General features: G+C 36.2%; 1 protein-coding gene across 1 annotated transcript in view; it reads right to left on the reverse strand.

Annotated features, from left to right (window-relative positions):
* Nucleotides 1–24,560, reverse strand: part of LOC136032293 (uncharacterized) — a 116,566-nt gene that overhangs the window by 86,797 nt on the left and 5,209 nt on the right. The window contains exons 2-4 of the mRNA XM_065712566.1: nt 23,677–24,393; nt 4,435–4,558; nt 1,941–2,049 (exon numbers count right to left, since the gene is read on the reverse strand). Of these exons, the coding sequence (XP_065568638.1) occupies nt 1,941–2,049; nt 4,435–4,558; nt 23,677–24,393 (950 nt within the window). The remainder of the gene's footprint in view (nt 1–1,940; nt 2,050–4,434; nt 4,559–23,676; nt 24,394–24,560) is intronic.

Raw genomic sequence — 24,560 nt, forward strand, 5'->3', positions numbered from 1 at the left:
GTTTTCCAGAGAAATTGCCTACGGATTGTTCTGGGTACCCGGCTGACTGACCGTATTTCAAACAGTAGGTTGTACGAAAAGTGTGGTTCAATCCCGCTTTCTGGGGCTATAATGAAAGAAAGGTTGAGATGGCTAGGCCACGTTCTACGGATGAAGGATGACAGATTACCGAAGATTGTCCTTTTTGGCCAACCGTCTGGGGCTACACGGAAAGCAGGTCGTCCTTGTCTGGGTTGGGAGGATGTCATAAATAAGGATTTAAAGGAAATGGGAACTTCCTGGGAGGGTGTAAAGAGGGAGGCTTTAAATAGATTAGGTTGGAGGAGGAGCGTGCGTAGCTGTGTTGGCCTCAGGCGGCTTGGTGCTGCAGTGAGTTATTAGTAGTAGTAGTAGTAGTAGTTCACGGAAAAGTGTTTAATTGTAAAATGACTGAAGAACCTACAATGGCAACAGCCAAGGAAGCTGCTTAAAGAGTCTATGCCAAAAAACTTGCTGCTGATAGAGAAAGTAAGAAAAGAAAGCGTTCCGAGGAATCACAAGAACAGCAAGAAAACAGGCTTGCGGCTAAAGAACGCAAAACCGCGCAGTTAGATGAAAATCCACCTGGACAGCGAGAGTCAAAACATATCAAAACTGAAAATGATAGCGATGATGATTGGGTTTGGGATTTTGACTTGGATAAGGTCATCAATGCCTACCAGATTTAATTTAAAAAAACAAAGGTTCGTCGATATGTACTTCATAGTGACGCTGAAAAATAAAGAAGAAAAAGAAAAATGAAAAAAGAAAAAAGGTAAAAAACTAAAAAAAAAACTAAAAAGAAAAAACACTCAAAGAGAAATTACAGACCCGGACACAAATGACGACCGAGACAGAGGGAATATAAGTGACGACCGGGAACCTCAAAGAGAAATTACAGACTGGGACACCTGGACACAAATCACGACCGGGACACAGGGAATATAAATGACGACCGGGACACAGGGACACAACTACAACGGGGACGCCGGGGGCACAGGCGGGATATATAAATGACGACCGGGACACAGGGATTGTTCGAATAGAAATTACAGACCGGGACACCGGGACACAAATGACGACCGGGACACCGGGACATAGGGAATATAAATGACGACCGGGACACTCAAAGAGAAATTACAAACTGGGACACCGGGACACAAATGACGACCGGGACACAGGGAATATAAATGACGACCGGGACACAGAGACACATCATTAGAATAATGAGGTATAGATCTGAATACGGATTGTTTTTCCCATGGACAATTATATGTTGCATGTTCAAGAGTCAGTAAACCTGACAATCTATTTATATGCACAGACAATGGGACAGCGAAGAATGTTGTATATTCGCATGTTTTACGTAGTTAAAAACATATATTTATATCTATCTCTATTCACAGGTGGGACACAGGGACACAACTACAATGGCGCGTAACTAATATGGCGCGTAACGACTTACGCGCGCGGGGGGGCTTGGGGGGGCGCGAAGCGCCCCACCAACTAGGTGTTGGGGCGGCGCCTCCTTAAAGCATATGATATTTCGGAAACCTTCGTAACGTTCGGTCTCTTGCAAAATATTTTTAGCATGAATAATAAAAGAAAATAACTAATTTTAATCTTCTTCGCTTTAAGAATATTTACGGGAAAATATGACAAAACATGCATAACAACAATATTACGAGCAAGAATGATCATTCCATAATATTTCTAATCTGGAATTCTTGTACAAAAGTTTCTTATCTGGTCAAGAGATTTCGGACAGACACGAAAATTAATGGGAGTGCACGGAGGGACTTTAAGACCTCCCTTCACAAAAGAATGTATTACCAAAAACAAGCGTATACACTAGAGAAAAATTGGTATCTTCCTAATTTTAATTCTTTACTTTTTTGACCAAAAGAGAAAAGAAAGAATACCTGCAGCCTCGCTGTCTGAATCGATGCCCGTTTTTCAGTCTTCACTTCACAAACATCCTGACTCGACATTGAGTCTTGAATTATTTCTTCTAATTGGCGAAAATGTATCCTTAAAAATAAAATGTGAGAGTGAAGACAAGAAAAATGAATAAGAACAAAACGAAAAGGGGTGATGGAAGAAACGAAAAATCAGTAAGTATATTATAAAATCAGTCAGATTTTGGGGCATGAAAGAGCGGCTCACCTAGAGAGTATTCAATTGGGGTACTTTACGAGACTGTTTGGGCTGCATAGAACAACTCATTCCTAGTTTTTAAATGACAATTTAGGCATATGGCCACTAAAAAATTACAGACTAGTCTCAATCGTTAAGTTTTGGTTGAGAGTAGTCCAGTTACCGAGTGACTTAAGGCAGCTTATGAAGATTTACTCTCGCAGGGGAAAAAAGATCTTGGCCACTAAAAATAAAAGAAATTTTAGACAAAACAGGGTTTTCTTTTGTTAGGAATGAAGGTAGAGGATCAATAGATATAAATGCAAATTGGAAGAATTAGACTAAGATAGTACTAGAGAATCAAATGATCCAAAAATGGATTGAGGGGATAAAAAATCAGAAACATTCAAGTTTTATGAGGATGTTAAGGTGGTTTATGGGCAGGAGTTCTACCTTAAGCTGAATTTACCAGCTAGATATTTGAAGTTGTAGATGCAGCTCAGGGCTAACTGCCTGCCAATTAGTGAAAAATTTATAAGATATTCTAAGAAATATGTCCCAATGAAGACAGATATACTTGCCCGCTTTGCAGAGTTAAAAAAGATTATTTGGTGCATTGCTTAAACCGGTACTAGGGGCTTTCTACGATAAAGGAAGGGATATTTGAAAAAAATGAGTTGATACTTCCAGGTGTCTTAAATAGTACGTCGCCTCAGTTTATTTGTAGAATAGCAAGGTATCTGGAAATTTTGTTAAATAATATCCAGTATAAAGTAAATAATCCAGTATATAAATAGTATACATATATATATATATATATATATATATATATATATATATATATATATATATATATAAGTATATAATAAAGTATATAAATATCCAGTATATAAAGTAAATAAAATCCAGTATAAAGTAAATGTAATGTTTTATTTATGTATTTTTCCAAGTGTTAAGTGTCCATTTCAATGACCGTGTTTTCAAGTATTAAGCACCATTATTAGTTAATCATTATTTAGGAAGTTATTTTTAAGCCTTCAAACGTATTTTACGCTTTTACATTTCTAGATATTCTACACTTTTATGTTCATTATTTAAACTAAAGTTAATTGAAAGCAAAATGCAATGTTTTATTATTGTAGGAATGCGTTACGAATTAGAACAACAGAACGGCATTTTTTGAACGTTGTTCTTTAGCGTAATTAAATAAAAAAAAACAAGTTTTTTCAACTGGATGTAAGGAGCAGCATTAAAACTTAAAACGAACTAAGTTATTACGTATGTAAGGGGGTTAATCTCATAGTCAACACTTCACTGATTACGCTAAGGTTCCAATTTTGTTCCAATTCTTTAAGAATGACCTCTAAATCACAAAGGTCGTTTAATTAGAACAAATAACTCTTTTGAAAGTACAAAAAACTTTAGTGTAAAGAGCGAGGTATTGACTATGGGGCAAACCCCTCACATAAGTAATAATTTCCGTTCGTGTTAAGTTTTAATGTTGCTCCTTACTTTCAGTTGAAAAAAAACTTGTTTTTTTATTTAATTTCTGATCGTTTTTCATATAATGCTGGAAAATCTGGCGTCCCATTCTTAGAAAATACCCTTCTCCCATGAAAAATTCCTCCATTGAAACATCCTCCCATGTAACTCCCTCCCACAGCCCCACCACCAGAAAAACATGAACTAAAACTATTTCAATCAGAAGCTTTTCTTCAGAAAAGAAAAAAAGAGAAAATATGATTTTTATTTCATGTTGCCCAAAAACAAAATCAGCATAAAAAACTACAATTTTCAATTGGTACAATGGTACTTGTTAATTAAACGAAATACACCCAAGAAGTGAAGTTAGGTTAATTCTAATGAAATATAACCTTCATATATCCCTTGATTTATATAATAATATAACTTGGATATATATTTGCACTTTAGGGGTGGGAGATGGAACTAAAGTATTTAGACAGCGCCCCCTAACCTAACCTACCCCCCATTGTGCAAATATATAGTCCAAATTATGCAAGTCCAATACATTCTATCACCCATCGTTTGTCCTTGTGGCTATGAAACTGATTTTCTGAGATCTACCTTAAGCGTAATTTTTGAGTGTGTTTCGTTTAATTAACAGGTACCTGTACAATTTTCGATTATTCCGAGTAGCAGAAATTTTTTTTTTAAGGACTCTGGGAAATAAAACTGCTTTTTAAACGGTTTTCCTTAATGTTTACACTACCATTCAATTACTACACTGCGCACGCTCAAGCACTCTTTCCCTAAACTTACTTGAAAGCAGATTCCATTTCCATTTCTTTAAACAGCTCCTTATGAATATACTTGGCCCAAGCTGATGAATATGGACACAAACCCGCATAGATAATGACTACGTCTTCTGTAACTTTGTTTTGAGCTAAAATAATAAGGAAAGCAGTTAAAAAAAGCAATATAATTTTATTTTCCTTTTGCTCACTCTAAAGAAATTATATTATACCCTGGAAACCACCAGCGGAGCACATAAATGCTGGATTCAGGGAGGTTTATAAGTCATAAAGCAATAGAGATACAACATCATTTCAAAGTTTACAACACAACGGAGGTATTAGAATAGAAACGGATGGCCAAAGATTGACCCTTTCCAGAATCTGAAGTTTCCAAAATGTTTTTAGAGAGAACAATAGTAAATTGACAAAAAAGAAATTTTTTTTTTCATAGTAGGATCATTATCATAACCCTCATACCATCAGCTACATACAAAAGCATGAAATATCATGTTTTCCATTTTCGAGGGGCGCTGACTTTCCGCTACCTGGCATACATCTCGGAACGTCAGGCATACCGCACAATTCCACCACGTTTGGCACAGTCCCCAAAACGGGTGGCGCACTCTAAAAAATGCTTGGCACAGTTCTACTTACTTTATAAGAGTATCCCTTCTATAAGAACTATATTTGCCCCTAGGGCATAACTTAAAACGCCTTCCCCCAGGCCCTGAAGGATTGCGTCGACCCCGAAGTTATCGCTATATGATGTTTGAACTATTTTTAAAGAAATGGCTACCTCAAAACTTTTATCGGACGTATTAGGGGAAAAGGGTGTGGGTGGGCTAGCTGCCCTCTGATACTTTTGACTCTTAAAAATGAACTAGAACTCTTGATTTCCAATTGAATGAGCCCACTCTGAAATTTATACGGCGACCCCTTCCATAGGGAGTCCCTCTGGGAAAAAAAAACGAATAATAAAACAATGGAGCCGTATGGCCTTTACTATAGGCAACCCTACAGCGTTGCCTCTGATTCTTTGCATTTATGGTGCTATAAGGACTAATTTTCATTTCTCACTGACATTCACTTGATCTGGGAAAATTTGGTCCACATTTGCCCCCCCTCAGGATTTTGACGAAACTATGCCCCTATTTTTAGTCCTTTAACACACTTACGGATGGTAGAATTGATAAAGATCACGTACATATGAGCAATAGGTTTCAAATGAGCCAATAAACGTCACTCTAAAAATTTCTGGTAGCCCAGTAACCCCAGGTTTTCCAGTTGAGACAAGGCAACAAAAGTGCCGTTCTTAGTACCATTTGGAAATTGCTGATGGTGCAATTTATAGGAAGGACGTATATATGAGCAATATCTTTTACATGAGGTACCAAAAATCTGTCGAAGATACAGGCGATACCAATACGCCCAAACCGATACTCGTGGTATCAATATGTCCGATACCGATACAGCGTACAGCCCTTTCCCCAGGGATTATGGTCATGTAATAACCAAAACCATAGATATTGGACCTTGGAACTATTTTGAACAAAATGGCTATCTCGAAATATTGATTGGATGACTTTAGGGGGAGGAGGCCTTTAGGGAGGGGGCTAGTTGCCCTCCAATATTTTAGCCACTTAAAAAGGGCACTAGCAAATTTAATTTTCGTTGGAATGAGCAACTACACATCTCTTGATGATGTTCCTTTCCACCCTAGCCCTGCAAAAACAAAAAAAAATCAAAAAAATGTTTCCCTGTTGTTCAAGGAGGGGGGGGGTCCTTCTAAAAGGTTTTCGATCATGCTGATTCCAATGGTACACTTTTCATTCTGATCTGACGCCATTTTCAAGGGGTTTCAGGCTTTTTTCGAAAGCACCATAAATTTCTTTTCGCAATAAACTTTTACTTTTAGGACGAACCGAAATAATAGTTACCATTCCAGAATCAGTGTCAGATGGCAATTTTTTTCACTAGGTAACTTTTTTCTAAACGCGGTTTTTAACTTTTGGTTACATTGGGCTGTGGTTCGTTCTTTACTAGATTGCAGCTACCGCTGCATCCATGATTTTTCTCAATGCCAGAATCTGACTTAAAAGTATCTGACATACCGCTATTCTTTCACCTCGGCCCGTCACGAGGTTATAAATGTATGAAGAATCTTCTTTTGAAGCAATCAACGCAGACTTTTAGGCAAACCATCTCCAGATATATAGTTCCAAATCGAAGAGCACTGTCAAACGAAGCTGTTCTTCAACTTATCAGCTGTTGACGTGCCAACCTCAAGATAACTGGGCTGAGCTGCGTGCTTTCGCATCGGTCTTATCGTTTTGACATGGGGTAGGGGGCACAATACAAGGGAGCTAAATAGAGGGAGGTGAATTTATGCACGCGTAAAAAACCGCCATCGCCACAACACCAGCCCTTTCATTAACAGACTAAGAAGAGTCATGCTCATGGGTAATGACTGAGCCTACCCTCATAGTCCTATTCTGGCTTTTCAGAAATGGAGCCGACAGCGTTTTTTACCACCAACACATAGCGGGTCCGGGTATCCATATTCAGCGATGAGCATGATGCAAGACATATTAAGTGGGGTGATTGAGATGAGCGGTAATTTTTCTATAACGAAGAGTGATCCCCAGCTTTCTTGCCCAGGAGGTTCACATCCGATCCTGGTGAGTGTTCCATGAGAGAACTGTGGAGAAGTGATTCTCAGGAGATGGGGCTCGTCGGCTCAATTTATAGCTTTATTTCTTGAAGATAAAATTTGGGTGTATGCTTATCAATTTCGTTTGAGAGGTCATTGTATTGTATCAGATTAACGACACTTCTTGACTACTAAGGTCCCTGCGTCGGCCCTGCAGTGCATTGCTGCAGCATGTTTCGATCTCTGGGTCTCGTATTACCAAGCTAGGGTCAAATCCACTGCGCCACCACAGGACTTGAGAGGTCATTCATACACGCATCGGGCTATTTGAATAGCTTACCAATATTTTTTATCGTAAACAAGTTCGATTTAGGGAATTTTGACCACGTTAGGAACACCGCATCTTTATTCTTTTAATATGTAGCGTTTTTATCATGTTTGATGACATATTGCCACAGTAGAGAACAAAGCTGACCCGTTTCAAGATTTCTTCCGAATTCTCCATGATTTTCGCTTCATGAGTAGATATTTTCTTATTTCTTAATAAAAAGTAAATTAATAGATAAAATAAATAATAAATACCTAAATAAAATAAATTAAATATATAATATGTATTAAAAAATAATATAAACACACACAAGTATAACAAAACAAAATAAATAACTTAATGAAACAGTTCGTGGTAACGACCAGCAATAACGAGCGACCCTGCTCAATAATAACCGAGACTAAAAAACAGAATTTTGACACCAACATACACATCAAAAGAATCGAATTTTTATGTTGATTTTAAATATGTAAGTCTCATCAAGTTTCGCTTTACCCATCAAAAGTTACTAGCCTGAGAAAATTTGCCTTGTTTTCAAAAAAAGGGGAAACACCCCCTAAAAGCCATTGAATATTAATAAAATAAAACACACTATCAGATTCAGCGTATCAGAGAGCCCTACAGTAGAGGTTTCAAGCTTTTATCTGCAAAAATGCGGAATTTTGTATTTTTGGCCAGACGAAAGATCACGGATGCGTGCTTATTTGTTTTTTTTTTACCCAGGGATGATCGTATCGACCAAGTAGTCCTAGAATGTCGCGATAAGGCTGGTTTTAACGGGAATTAAAAGTTCTAGTGCACTTTTTAGTGACCAAGAAATTGGAGGACAACTAGGCCCCCACCCACGCTCATTTTTCCTAAAATCACCAGATCAAAATTTTGAGACAGCTATTTTGTTCAGCATAGTCGAAAAATCAAAAAACTATGTCTTTGAGGACGAATTAATCCCCCACAGTCCCCAGGGGAAGGGCTGCAAGTTATGAACTTTGTCCATTGTTGGAAGTATACTGACGTTTTCATGGGGGATTTTTTCTGATGGTAGGGGGTCGGGGGAAGAGGGTTACGTGGGAGGATCTTTCCATGTAGAGATTTATTATGGAGGAAGAGAATTTCCATGATGGGGGCGCTGTATTTTCCAGCGTTATTTAAAAAACGAGAAATTAAATAATTTTTAAGTAACTCAACAAAATTGGAGGGCAACTAGGTCCCCTCCGCCACCCCTTTTTCTCAAAATCGTCCGATTGAAACTTTGAGAAAGCCATTTAGCAAAAAAAAAGTAAAATTAATATTCAAATTTCGCTTTAATTATTCAAGTACGGTGAGCCAAAATCAAAAGCTGCATTAATTCAAAAACATTCAGAAATTAAATAAAAAAATAAGATTTTTCAATTGAAAGTAAAGAGCAACATTAAAACTTACAACGAACAGAAATTATTACGTATAAGAAGGGGTTCGTCCCCTCCTCAATACCTCACTCTTTACGCTAAAGCGTTTTTAGTAATTTCAAATTGTTAATTAAACAGCCTTTTGATTCAGGGGTCATTCTTAAAGAACCGGAAAAAATTCGAGCTTTAGTGCAAAGAGCGAGGTATTGACAAGGGAAAAAACCCCCTCATATACGTAATAAAAATTATACGAATATAGAAGTTCGTTACGTAAGTTAATTTGTAAATTATGTATATTTATTATTAATAAAGACGTTCGTAAATAAAATTAAAAGTTCTAGTGGTCTTTTTAAGTAAAAAAAAAATGGAGGGCAGCTAGGCCCCTCTCTCGCTCCTTTTTTCTCAAAATCGTCCGATCAAAACTTAGAGAAATGAGTATATGAAAGGGGCTGTCCCCTCCACAACGCCCCGCTATTTGCGCTAAAGTTTGGCTCTTTCTCACAACTCTACTTTTTAAAACAATAAAAACTTTAGCGTAAAGAGCCGGGCGTTGAGGAGGGGATAACTTCTTTCATGTACGGAATAATTTCTGTTCGTTTTAAGTTTTAATGTCGCTCCTTATTTTCAGTTTTAAAAAACTTGTTTTTATTTATTTATAATAAATAGGACAAAGTTAGCTGAAGTGGTACATATCCATCACCCTGTTCTTAAAGTTCATTGTCAAAATCTTCCAAATAAATTCTAAATGTATTTACCACACAAGATATCAAAGATTGTTGTCATGTTATGGATTTGGTCGAAGTTCATCACAAAGAATATGGGTAACTTGTTTAGTTTGACAAAACCTACTTTTACAAACAAAATCAATTTAGCTTGAGGGTTTTGACCACGTTGGGAAAGATATCGTTTTTGGGTAGGCAACGATATTGTGTTAAAATAACATTAGTTGCTGAAAGGGGAAATACTCACGTACTGCGACAATTTCAACGATGCACAGAATGATAAGCCTGAAGACATTTTTTTCCGTTTGTTTTATTTATGTATGAAAATTTGACTGGGAGGGAGGGGATAATTTGCCTATCTGTTCTATATATGTATATATATATATATATATATATATATATATATATATATATATATATATATATATATATATATATATATATATATATATATATATATATATATATATATATATATATATATATATATATACGCTCTGACCTTTGATGACCTTTAAAAATATGTGTTTTATAAAAGTGAAACCTTGCAAAATAGATCTTCTGCTTAATTGAAGTACAACAAAATTGTTTTCAGCTTCATAACTTTGCTCAATTCCATTTTATAAGGTTTTAAAGATATGCAAATATATTTCCAAAATTTTGAAAAAAAAGTGATATGGCTCAAAATTCTACTCAAATAACAGGAAGTGCATTTTCAGAACTAAAGGCAGAGAAAAAGCAACTAGTAACTGAAAATTAAGGTAAAATGTTGTTTTGTCAAAATTTCAATAGACCTGTCATTTAGGCAAATTTCAGGGACCTCTAGGGGGAGAAGGACTGAAGGCGGGTACTTTAAAATATCTTCCCGGGACATACTTTAGCCTGTAGACCCATCCCTGAAAGTTTCATTTTCCTAACCTAAACCCTTTCTGAGATAGCAAGAAGTCAATTAACTAGAATATATATATATATATATATATATATATATATATATATATATATATATATATATATATATATATATATATATATATATATATATATATATATATATATATATATATATATATATATATATATATATATATATATATATATATATATATATATATATATATGTATTAATTATTTTATGTCTTAATAGCTTTATTTACCTATTTGTATTTTTTAGCTTACCATCTTTGTACATTCATAGTAGCATCTTCTATTAGCACTTGTACATTGATGGGGGGTAATTCAGGAACAATCTGCCCCCTTATTCAATCTCTGAATTTTTATGACGTTCTCATAATTTTTGGCAGTCTTCTATTTTTACGGGGGTTGCGACCAATTACTCACCTAGAAACAAATTCTTGGATACGCACCTGATCTTGGTACCACAAATTACTCTGAGCGCGTTGATGCTGTAGATTGTGTGTGCATAAAAAATAAAATAAAAAAATCCATCAACTGACGTAGAACCCGACAAATTACAGGTCAAGCTCAGAATTTAATATATCCGACGAGATTACAATTAAAAATGACAATGTTCATTTCATTGCACAATTAAGCAATTACAAATAAATATTCTTATTTTCTTAATTCATTGATATTTACTTTTTTATCTGTAGGTTTTCTCTGTTCTATAGCCAGCATACATCGTTTTGAAGAAGCTAATTTTGAATAATTTTAATTTAAACATACGTGCATTTATATCAGGGTCGTATCCAAGGGGGGGGGGGGTAGCCTACCCGGTTTAATCACCCCGGCCCCGAAATTTTTGTCCGACTCATACAAAGGTAACAAAATACAAATAGCCTAAACAAGTAACGTTGGGTTTGTTTCGTCGGAAAGAGGGTGTAAACACCTTCTTCCCGAAGAAAAATTATTGCTACGGTCCTGACTTATATATAGATATATTAAATTATCTTTGGTAGTTTCCAATTTGATGGTGCTAGAAAAAAAAATTATATACTTATGATGGCTAAAACTATGACAGACACTCGGCAGTTCGTAATTCAAACTAGCAGTGAAATGCGAAAATAACGTCAGGTTTATAAATTTTTATTATATATGTGCTGTGACCAGGGGCAGACACAGAATTAAAATTTGGAGGCAACAACGAAACTTGGTCTCCCTTATTGGTATTTGGGCCCCTTCATCCTTGTATTTAGTGCAATTTTTGCCTTACTGCGAACGGTCAAAGCTGAACTTCTTTTAACCTTTTGTAAGCCATTTAAAAAAATATACATTCTCAGAACAACTGATAGCTCTGGAAACCATAAAGTGTTCTAACTCGATGTGAAAAATTTGGAACTAAAAAGAAGTTAAGAAGTCAAACTCCAAGTCGAAGACGTTGATTCGGCCCTTGATAATGTTTCTTAGAACAGGAAATGCCACTATTTCTCAAGCTTTTTTTTGAACTTTGAAATAAAATATTTTTCTTATTTTTTTTCTTACAATTTTTATTCTTGAATTTTTATAGATTTGTATTCTTACAAATACTTTCACAAGTAAACTGACAAACTAGTATTGCCTGACAAAAAAAAAAAAAAAAAAAAAAAAAAAAAAAAAAAAAAAAAAAAAAAAAAAAAAAAAAAAAAAACTACCAAATATCTCAAGAATCTTGACAAGTGAAAAACAATAAAAGTGTGTTAGAAAAAATTTTAATACAAAAAAGGGAAACAGCAAATAAAAAAGAGCTGCCTTTGAATAAAACATATCTTTGTCGTGTGCAACTTCGTCTATTCTTTCTGAAGAGCAACGATGATCATGCATGCAGTGAATAGTTTTAGCAGTGGCATCAATCCACGGAAATGAATGGGGGGGGGTAGGATATGATGAGGTTAATTTTGTTGTGATTGGTGCACAGCGGTGCTTGGCGCAACGATGATCCTTGCATACAGTAAGTAGTTTCAGCAGTGGCATCAATTCACAGAATGATGGGGGGGGGGAACCTAGTATGTTCCCCACTTTCTATTTAATTAAATTTCTATAGGGAGTATTTTAAAGACCAATTTACAAACTGAACAAAAATTTGGCAAGGAGGAGGGGAGAGGGTTTCAAAAAGGATAACTTCCTTCCACCCTGTAGATAAGACCCTAGGGCTCAGGAAATAATAGGATATAGAGATTTAATTAGGTAGTTGTCAGAAAGTTTATATCCGCTTTCTTAGAATTCTAGGGGCACTACTCCAGACTAATGAACACAATACAAGGATTCAGCTTTTCAAATTCTTTCCCATAAAATTTGATGGTGACCTGGGACCGGATTTCCAGGCTAACGTGACTCTGTGAAAAACGACGGGTATTTATTAGCCTACTTCTTACAATTTCCGGTGAATCCACTCTCAAAACCCACAGAGCACCAAGTAATTACATGGGATGCTCGTGCCATCTGAAGAGGGGAAATAAGTGGACAGGCCTTCAAAAACCTGACTACGTTAACCTATATAAGAAGTCCGGACGGAAGATGATATTAAATTTCAAAGAGGACCATCTGCATCAACTTAGCTGAGAATTAAACATAAATGGAAAATCGACAGCAACAACTGAAATTTCGCAGATGATGTAGACAGAGCCATATCCAGGATTTTTTTCGGTGGGGAGGGGGGGGGGGGTACCAAAATTGTTTGGGGGTGGGCGTATAAAAACTTTAAAAAACACATCAAAAATTTGCCTATATTCATTTTTATTACGTTTTTTACGAGTCAGGAAAACATTTCACCAGGATAGGGGGTGAAACCCCCTAAACTCCTTGGATACGGCCTTGGATGTGGAATAAAGACACACTTTTTTTATTGGAAAAATTTTAATAAAACCCCCAAATAGACACCGTATTTGTAGGACTCAGTTCTGTCAACCCATTTTTTAGGGGGGATTGTATTTTAAAACCTAGGGGGAAGAGGTAAATTTATCATTTCTTAATTTTTTCAATGAAAATATCAAAAAAGGTTATCTTAAATGAAAATATCACTAAGATTATTTTCAAAATCTTGGGGGAAAGCAAAAAATCTAGGAAGCACATGCCCCCTCCCCATTTAACGCCACCGGTAGGGCTGTAGATACACTCTTGAATGTAATCAATAACACTATTACAAAAAAAAAGAAACAAACAGGAGAAGGAGAAGGAGAAAAACAAAAAATAAAATATACATATAAATAAATAAAGAAAAGCCGGATGATAAGAATAGAAAACTTCCCAGCCGAAAATAACCAGAAAAAAAAAATCCAGAAGTAAAGAGATATTCAACTCCTGTTATAAAGGCTTTTTCGAGACCTGAGAAAAAGCCTCCGAGATAATCCGTGGCGTTAATTCACAAAAATATAGACGAGTTTAATAAAAATAGGAAAAGTGAGGCATCAATGAAAGTATCAAAAATGGCATGTTATCCGAAATGTAGGGGGGGGGGGCAAATTCTCACTCCTTGACCGGCTCCCTTGAAGGCTTGTAAAACTCCGATAAAGAAAATAAGTAAATACGATCCTCCTTCTGTAATAAGCAAAAGAAGCAGTTAAAGTCATAATAGGTCCCTTAATAGTTCTAGTGATTACAAGATGTACCTTAATTGCGTACATTGTGCTTAATGAAATAGCCTGCTCTGTAATTAGGTAAATTTGGATGACCACCAAGATTTCGCTGAGAACCCTAAGCACTATGCTGTGTAATCTAATTAATCCTTTTGTATTTATACTTTTAATGACCTATCACGAAGAAAGAAGCATAAATTACAATCCTTAGTACAAAGCAAATAGTGTACTTTTGCATTTCAAAAATGTATGAGTTTAATTGTCTACAATATTTTTCGTAGACTGTTTTTGAATGATGAAAAGTAGCTGCATTATTATTTATAATTACTAATAAATATTTGTCGACGTCGTGGGATTGACTTTTAAGGAAGATGAAATTGAATAAAAAGAAAAGAAGCATTATGGTCTGAGAAACAAACCTTATAGTCAGGGGCGAATCTCCAGCATTTCTATTGGGGGAGGGGGGCAAGAGGGGTCCATATCCAAATCGTTAAAGGACATGAGGTATTTAATAATTTTCTCTAAAAATTATTAGATGGGCTACTGCCCCCTTACTCCTCCCAAGCAACGCCCCTACTTATAGTTGATTATTTATAGTTGAATATTTGTCAACGTCGTTGGATTGACTTTTAAGGAAGATAAAACTGAATAAAAAGAAAAGAAGCATTATGGTCTGAGAAACAAACCTTATAGTCAGGGACGGATCTCCAGCATTTCTATTGGGAGAGGGGGGCAAGAGGGGTCCACATCCAAACAGTTAAGGGACATGGGCTATATAATAATTTTCTCTCCAAATTATTAGGGGGGCTGCTGCCCCCAAGCGACACCCCTACTTATAGTTGAATATTTGTCGACGTCGTGGGATTGACTTTTAAGGAAGATAAAATTGAATAAAACGAAAAGAAGCATTATGGTATGAGAAACAAACTATAGTCAGGGGCGAATCTCCAGCATTTCTATTGGGGGAGGGGGCAAGAGGGGCCCATATCCAAATAGTTAAGGGACATGGGCTATATAATAATTTTCTCTCCAAATTATTAGGGGGGCTGCTGACCCATTCCTCCCCCCAAGCGACGCCCCTACTTATAGTTGATTATTTATAGTTGAATATTTGTCCACGTCGTGGAATTGACTTTTATGGAAGATAAAATTTAATAAAAAGAAAAGAAGCATTATGGTATGAGAAACAAACCTTATAGTCAGGGGCGAATCTCCAGCATTTCTATTGGGGGAGTGGGGCAAGAGGGGTCCATATCCAAATAGTTTAGGGGCATGGGCTATATAATATTTTTTTCAAAACTATTTGGGGGTCTACTACCCCCTTCCTCCCCCCCAAGCGACGCTCCTACTTATAGTTGATTATTTACGTATTAAATTTAGTGAGTCTTTAAAGACACATTCACAATGAAATTGGGATCTTACTAATAGTATTTTAGCTATCTAAATTTAGCTATCGTTAATTCGAACCAATCAGAGTCTTATGGTCAATCCCAAAATTCTACAAAAAAATCCGATTGGCCCAATTTAGTGTTATTATTACAAAAACTTCGCTGTGAATGGGCCTTGAAAAAAAAGACCTGAAGTTAAGTCTTAACAAAATACGTTTTTTTTTTTTCAATTATGCACTTTCCAGACAACACAGCCGTAAGCTATACACAGGGCACACCAGGCGTATATGTAGAACTTTTAAGGGGGGGGTAACAGTCGAAACAGGGTAGTTAATTTGAAATGATAAGAAATTGTGGGCAAAAATTGGGAAAGGTCGTGTCTTCGAGCCTCCTCTTCACATGCGTAAGAAGTTCAAAAGGTACGATTTTTCCAAGAAAGAGGGGGTCAAGACACAAAAAGACAACTTTTATGTCAAAATTAAATAATCAGCCCTCTCCAACTTATAGAGTATTCCCAAATATATATTTCTTATAGGGAGGAGCTGCATTATATAACTTAGCACCGATTATAGAGTGGTTCCTGGTCCGTTTACCCTAAACCATTGTCCTCTTGAGGTTTTCTAAAACAATATATTATTCCACAGATTCTCGGTTTTGCCGTCGTTTTCAAGAAGAATTATAAATTGTTTTAAACTGAGATAGAAAAGTCTTGGGCAATTCTAAGTGAAATTATTATCTGATTAAATTCATTCTGACTGAAAGGAATGTCGTCATTTTTTAAAGAAAACAGTCACATTATTAAATAAAAGGTGCCTAATATTATTCTCAAATTGAGAGGACAACAAATTATACTTCTTCTTAAAGATTAACGTAAATTTCAAAGGCATTCGAGAACTTATGGAAAGGTTTATTTCTGAGCGGAAACAAAAACGGACTCTGTTGCTGAAGGGACGAGCTTTTGGTTGACAAAAACTATATTCTGTAGAAGTCAGTATCCAGGGGGTGGGTTACCTTGTTTGACAACCCCAAACTCCAAAAAATTGTCTGACTCATAAAAAAGCAAAATATACACACAAATTTTTAATACCTTTTGTAAAGTTTATATGTACTCCCCCCCCTACCCGAACAAAAGTACTGGATATGCCCTTGGTTTTATTGCAAAAAAGGTATTTCCGTCTTAACCAGTACACACTCGAGAACTTGGATGTGTAAGATCATACAATAACTGACTTATAGTTGTCTGTCTTTGGAGACAATTAGCTTAGGCTCAGTTGAAATCTACAGTGTAGGTATATATTTATTAAATGTTTAATATATAGAAATGGTATTATGGTTGGTTTAGTTTATGTTAGGTATTATTATAATACGTTCAGGGAGGCCCCCCTTCTATAATTCTTGTTGTAGTTTCCATAATTTTGTTACAAAAATATTGTATTTTCATCATATTTTGGTATATTTCATTATGATTAACCTAACTTCACTTCTCGAGTGTGTACTGGGTAATACGGAAATACCAAAAAAATGTTTAAAAAAGTAAGTAGACAGTAAAGCGTAACGATTCAAAGTGAATGCCACTACTTTATTTTTTCTCCCTTTTAACTTCAGCTATGTTCATTAGCACTAGAGCTTATTTTCTATCGCCTAAAACGGACAACATCGTCTCCTGAAGATCATCATTGTCGGCAATATTCGTGGTTCTCGTCCTTGAAGTTATCCTAAAAAGAGGTCATCTAGAGGAAGACGGATAGGCGTGCAGAAAGCCTATCCACGCCGTTATGGAAAGATAGGCCCCAAGACGTCCTCCAAGGGCGGATGAGACTTTAAGTCAAATAAGTCAAAGCCTTTATAATTTATTGAGCAAGAACTGTCAGTTGACACCAAATCGCTGAGGATTATTTGACCGCTAACATGTGAACAATGCTTCAATTCCTCCGAGCATTGGACTTTGAATAATAAACCTGAAGATTTTTCTAGCTGACTTAATTTACAAGTGACCCAATCTTCCGTGTTCTCTTTGAGAAATAATTGCCGACAGATGCTGGACTTCTAGAAAATGAAGAAGGATGGCCACAAATATTGTCCAGAGTACAAGTCATTAACGAACTGGGGTCATATGGGGGGACCGACCACATGGAGAGGAAAGTCAAAGGCGCCAAGAAGAATTAAGAATTTAGACTTATAAATGGTTTCTGTTTTCTTCTTGACTTTGAAAGTCGAACAGAATATACTTGGATAGAGTCTTGTTTATTATCATTTGCTAGACAACTCCTATTAGCTTGTTTGCTCAACGACAAACTCGAGATAAAACGTAAAGTGTCACGATAGTCTGGCTATCCAGTACAAGCCCCATAGATGTGTTATATATATATATATATATATATATATATATATATATATATATATATATATATATATATATATATATATATATATATATATATATATATCTTGGCGTGATACTTCACGGTATATCTCGGTAAGTGCCAGGGGGCGGGGGGTTCAAACCCCTTGGATACGACCTCGTATATGTTATAAATACATATATGTGTCTGTATATATATATATATATATATATATATATATATATATATATATATATATATATATACGGATATTACGTGTATACCTATTATTTGATTATTGATTCTTTATGAATTAATTTAGGTTACCTATAATTAGCACACATTAAACACAACCATTAAGTTTTGATTAATAGTAAGCCAGGGAGCTACACAACCACAGGCACGTGAGCAAGATTTTACAGGGACAGGGTATCCAGGAGTTTTTTCTGGGGGGGATACACAAAAATTGTGTTTATTTCCATTTTTGTTACGTTTTTACGAGTCAGACAAACATTTCAGGGTGGGGGGCCAAATCCTCTAAACCCCTCTAGACCCGACCTTGACAGAGGGATATTTAAAAAAAAACAATCTCAGCTGCAAAATTCGAGAAAAATTTGGGTTCTTGGAACGAGGACACGGCCGGAAGGCCGTCTCTTGTGCACGTACATACTCAGCCACCCCCTCCCTCCATATGAAAGCTCACTTTTTGCCATAATATATTAAATATTTTCCGTACAATTTTCCTGTTTTTGGGTTCTATTTTGGATGTCCAGTCGGAAATAAATTATTACGCACGTGCTTGGCAGGATGTGGAGGTTTTTTATCGAAACATTTTTTTAGGTATATTTCTATTATCAGTAAATGAGGTGTTTTCAGTTGAGATAAATGAATAGGAGACATCTAGGAATTTCTCAGACATGGCCAATCGATAGAACACAGCCGATGAGTTCAGTCTTCCTAGAATATCTGACAAAAACATAAAAGGGTAACGCAATGTTTTATTTTTTACAGCAGTATACAGTTAAAATCTTTTTCGCTTCAAAAAACAAGTTAGAATTTTTTTTGAATATGTGGATAAAAAGCTCAGATGTGGGTTTGTGCCAGCTTACTAACTTATTTGAAAAAATAATGGATATTCAATTACGTAGGATGGTGGTGATCATAAAAGGCAATGAAACAAAGCATCTACAGCACAAAATACTTGTTCCGATTTAGGTGTTTTTGCCAGACAAATGTCAAGTCCAACTTCAAACTTAAATAAAAAGTTTAGTAAACATTTCCAGAGGTTTTCTCCTACGCACATCAGATTTAATTCAGGGGAAACTCGACATAGCGAAATGGTGAATTGCGGGGACAACACAAGAAATAATATAATGAATAGGCTCAGATTATTAGGCTCAACAATAGGATCTCAGGATGTAAACTATTTGATAAGTCTAAGTTAACCAATAGCGACTATATAGACAATAAGGGACGGAGTCACACAGGGCTAAATTACTGTCACATAGCAGCTACAGACCCCCAGGACCATGCACCTATAAATGCTACAGTTCACCCTTGAAGGGGTACTACCGAGTTGGAAATCCTTTAAATCTATGCTTGTTTAGAGCACCTCAAGCAAGAAGGAAATATCGTAGCTACCACATATGTATCTTCTTCAAGCTTTTACTAAGTTTCAACTTCGACAAACACGGTGTACATTTTGGGCTATCACTTTTTCATGGGGACACTTCTGCGAAATCATGCCTCATTGCAACATGAATAGCACATATCTACCATGTGTGGCGTTCACAACCTGTTATAAACGATTTTGAAGGTGGATGACCCTCAACTTTGACTGAAATCACTGGTTATGCAGCCTATTCTGTATCGTCTGTGTAGACTATAGACATTTATACTGAGAGGACGCTGGTTTCCTGCCACCTAATGTCGGAACAAACATGTGCCGCCAAATTCCAACATCCTTGGCACAGTTCTACTTCGCTTTCCACAGTCCCAAAAACGCTTGGTACTTTTCTGCCATGCTTGGCATGCGCCACATGCGGTACATGATTTCTTAGAAGAGAGAGAGAGAGAGAGAGAGAGAGAGAGAGAGAGAGAGAGAGAGAGAGAGAGAGAGAGAGAGAGAGAGAGAGAGAGAGGTGAGGGAGAGAGAGAAAAAAAAGGGGGGGAGAGGGGGGAGAGAGAGGGAGAGAGAGCGCCCTCGATTTGTACTTCCGACTCTTCTAAGTGTGCGCGGGCTACAGCTTCAATTCTCCATCTCTTGCGTACACAGAAACAACTATTGTCTAACCCCTAGAAAATCAACTAGATTCGATAAGGAGAGGGGCCAGCAACAGAAAAAGTTTAGATTTTATATTATTTTCCATATTCAAGCAGAGCTTTAAAATTTAGTCCCATCCTCTTATTACAATCTTCGGCAAACGAATTGAAAGAACTTCAGGGCCAGCTCCTTACCCTATGCGCGCCACAAAGCTACAAACGTACTGGCAGCTCAGTAGCTAATTTACCGTTAATATTTCGTCATTGTAGACTGGAATCAGGTGTTTCTAATGCGGGACCTAGATCATTCCTCCTCTCTCCTCTTCTGCCATCGTCTCTGAAAGCAAGTGGTAGACTAAATTGTCAGTTAGAAAGCATAACCTTCTAATACAAAGGTAATAGGAAAGGTGGATCCATTATGATATAGTCGTTTATTCCTTCGACCCCTCAATGGCTGAAAACCTGTCCAGGACTTTAGCTATTGTTCTAATCCTTCTTCCTTAGTTCCGACAATCTATTCACCCAAAACTAACGAACAAGTGAAAAACATCGACCGTTTGAGGATATGAAAAGACGGATGTAAAAAGGGGACAAAAAAAGTACAAAGAATACGTCAATACAAGGGTCAATTTACCACCTAACGCTTTTTCTAATTTAAGATATTATTTCCAATTCAATGGAGAAATTAAAGCAAACCACTGGTTCATTTAGACGCAGAAAAGTTAAAAAAAAATACTAACTAAACTTTTTAAGGTCGAGGTGTTCGTTTACATACCCTCCTTTAGAAGTAAAAAAAAAAATACTAATAGGGCGGGAACTTTGCAATATGTGAACTTTCCCATTCCCAATAAAAAAAGACCTTTTCAAAGCATTACACTCTTGAGGATTTTTGAGGTTTCATCTCTTAAAAAAATATTTGAGCATCCTTGGTGATGTCATACGGCCAATAGGTCCTTGGTATTACAAAAAAAAAAAACCATTTTCAATCAAAACGCTCGGGATGCTAAAAAGAAAAATTGATACTTGCGTATTATCCCGGCCCCACTCAAGAACTTTGATCTGTATGATCTGAGAAAAAGCGGTTTATCTATCTGCAGTAGGTTATAATTAGCTTAGTCTCATTGAGAAAGATTACAATGCAGGTATATTTTCATTAAATATTCAATATGTAGAAGTGATTAGGTTAGGTATTTAACATAATACGCTATGGGCAGTCTGCAATCCTTAATTCTTTGTTATAGTTTACATAATTTTGTCACTAGAGTATTATATTTTCATGATATTTTGGTATATTTCACTATAATTAACCTAACTTCACTTCTTGGGAGGGGTGGGAATAACATGTAAGTACCGAAAAATTTTCAAGTTTGCTCCCTTTCCGCAACTACTCTTCCAGTGAAGGTTGCATCCGGTCATAGAATATAATCCCTTACATTCCGTCATTTCTTTTTCCTAAGCCTCTGTTTCTTGAATCTGATCTTAATCCTTTTCTTGAAAATGTTGTAGGTCTTTCAGAGGAACTTTTTGGCAAATTTTAGCACAAACAAATATTCACTTCCTATCGATTCTCTCCGAGCTGTCCTCAGTCAGCTAGATGGTCTTCGGAGAAATATTTGAAGCACCAAGGACATCGAAATAAATACTGTTATTACCCTCTGGACCCATTTTAGTCCTATTCATATGGGGAACTAAATTAGGTCTTAGGATAGACCTAAGAGAGGTAATAACGAATCTAGGCATAAAAAGTAGTTTAACATACCAAAGACAACAAAATAATAACATTAATCCCCCATAAACCCATATCAGGTTCATTCATAGCTGAAAACCGCGATTTTCTAAGATTTTTCTTTTGGTTGTTTCAAAATTACGAAGTTTCTAAAGCAGCACCAATTTTTGTCAGTGTTGCCACTTTGGACCGAGAAAATAAGTAAGCAAAATTAATTAGCTAAATTTGACAAAGCTATATTAACAATCTATTGATTCCCAAAGACAACTATACCTTCAAAGGGAGGCTACACCTTCTTAATCTGCTTCATGCCACCTATTTTTTTCTTTAAATTTGGCATCCGCAGTGCTCAACTGAATATCGAGGATTGAAAATTAAATTCCTTCTTTTTTTCCAAATTTTAAAGATATGTGTGATTGCATATGGTTCAGATTTTGGAAAAAAAAGGGGAAGTAGCTAGTGATTTTAGGGAAAAATTAAGCACACTTATAAGAAAGGTGATAAAGGTGTATATGATAATTACAGAGGCTTTAGCTTGGTTTCTGTAGGAAGCACATTACTTGGCATGATGATACTTATTAGACTAAGAGATGCTGTAGATAACTTTTGAGATAAGAAGAGTATGGTTTTAGAAAGCGGAGTGGTTGTGTCGACTAAATTTCCACGCTTAGATTACTAATGAAGACATCCAATCCCTTTTAATCCGTAAGTTTGAACATGTATATATTTTGAAAAGGTGAATGAAGATGCGGAAAAGTTTATGCGATGCCAGAGCTTCATTGAAGGTCCTATGCTTGTATGATATATCATACAGGTACATTAAAGTTATTAATGCTATGTACGGTAACAATATTACTGTGCTTACTATTACTTAGGAAATTACTAAGGATTATTACAATATTACTTAGGAAATCAAAGCTTATCGCTGAATCAGGAGTTAGGTAGGGTTGTGTCTTATCCCAGTTTATACGGATATTTTGATGGACTTCAGCCTAAAAAACACGGCAAAGACTATAGGAAAGTCCATTACTAAATGATAACGTATAATTCTTCTAGACTTAGATTATGAAGACGTTTTGAGTGTCCAAGATACAAAAAGGAAAATGAATGAATTTTTAAGAAACTTTTAGAGTTCAGGGTACAAGAATTGGTTTAAAAATGAGTGTGAAGAAGACTAAGCTGCTTTGACTAAAAATAAATGAAGATCAAGAGGTGATGCTGGGTAGTGAGAAGATCTATCAAATAAGGTCAGAGCTTATTTACAATTGAAAAAAGCTTGGAAGAAAATGAAGATAAGTTTGCAAATCCAAAATTATAATATTGGAAACTCCAGAAATGACAGTGAGTAAGCATGTTTCTGACCCGTAGGAGCTTCGAAAGTCAGAGGACGATTTCATAAATTTTTCCAGAGGAATTATCTGCGGAAAGTTTAAGGCACCTGTCTGACCCACCTTATGCCAAACAACAATCTACACCATAAATATAGTTCTAACCAATTTTCTAGGGCTATGATGATGGCAATATTGTCATGGTTAAGGCACGTTTTAAGGGTGAATAATGACATATTGTCAAATATTGTTCTTTTTAGCCGTCCATCTGGGACAAAACAAAAAGCAGGCCCAGGTCACTTGATTGAAGGTGTGGGAGGTCATAAGGAAGGATTTAAGGGAATTGTAACTTTAAGAGAGATGGTAAGCGGGAAGCTTTGAATAGAATGGGGTGGCGATTGGCCTCAGGTAGATTGGTGCAATAATAAGTTTTTCCTAGTAGTAGCAGTACTCTAATAATTACTTCTTGTGCCGTATGCTACACAATACAGCTGTTAAGTCAACAAGACAACGAAGATACAGAAATGACACTTTTGCATCTATTTGATGCGTATAAATACATATTTGCTAGAGCGTAGATTGTCTCTTTAATATCTAAAATTTATAATATATATATAGATTATACTACCTTTTGATAGGCACCTAGAACAGCAGCAATCGTAACCATGGTTTCGCGTTCGAGTTCGAGATCGTGAACTAGTTAAAGTGTCTGAAGAATGGGTCAATTCACTACCACACACCGTTGAACTAGTATTGGTTGACGCAGAATTTTCATCCTCCAAGTAACGTGGATTCACTGAGTTTGTGCCCCATCTTACTCCAGGGTCTGATAACTGTTGCTTTAAGGGGGGCATACTTTTAGGCACAGTTGCAATACTATTAGACCTTCTGTTTGGGTCATTTCTTTCCCTTGGTGGGACAATTTTGGGATGTAAATGAACATCTACGTCGGTAATCGTGCTGGCAGTTGAGCTAGGGCGCTCACTATGATCAGACACTTGAGGTGTCATCGGTCTTCGAAATGACATAAACCTCTGACTCTGTGTCAACGATGGAGCAGAACATTCATCTCTTGAACGAGTTCGTGTTCTAAACCAATTCTTCAATTTTTTCCGTTTAGAGTCAGTTAAACTTAGTTCACTTGATGCAGTTGACATTGATTCACTATGACGAGGTTTAGCGTGTCTCATGTTTACTGTAGTTGATTGAGGAACTTGATCTGTTGGTTGTGCTTCATCTAAACTTTCTGACTTGTTGGGTCTTAACCAACGTCTTATCATAGAATCCTTCTCGCCATTGGACCGCGGTGGTGTGGCACTAATATTGAAGTATGACAAGTTCTCAACTGGAAAAGAAAAACGTAACGAGAAGCAGGTAAATAAAATGACCTGAAAAACAAAATGTAGAAAAAGAGGTTACACAGAAATAAAGAGAAAAACAAAAGATATTAAAGAGAACGAGAAAATAAAGAATGAGTCAACAGAGCATCTTCTGCTCCGCAAAACAATTATT

Source organism: Artemia franciscana, chromosome 10 (genome assembly GCF_032884065.1).
Source record: "Artemia franciscana chromosome 10, ASM3288406v1, whole genome shotgun sequence".
NCBI classification, from domain to species: domain Eukaryota; kingdom Metazoa; phylum Arthropoda; class Branchiopoda; order Anostraca; family Artemiidae; genus Artemia; species Artemia franciscana.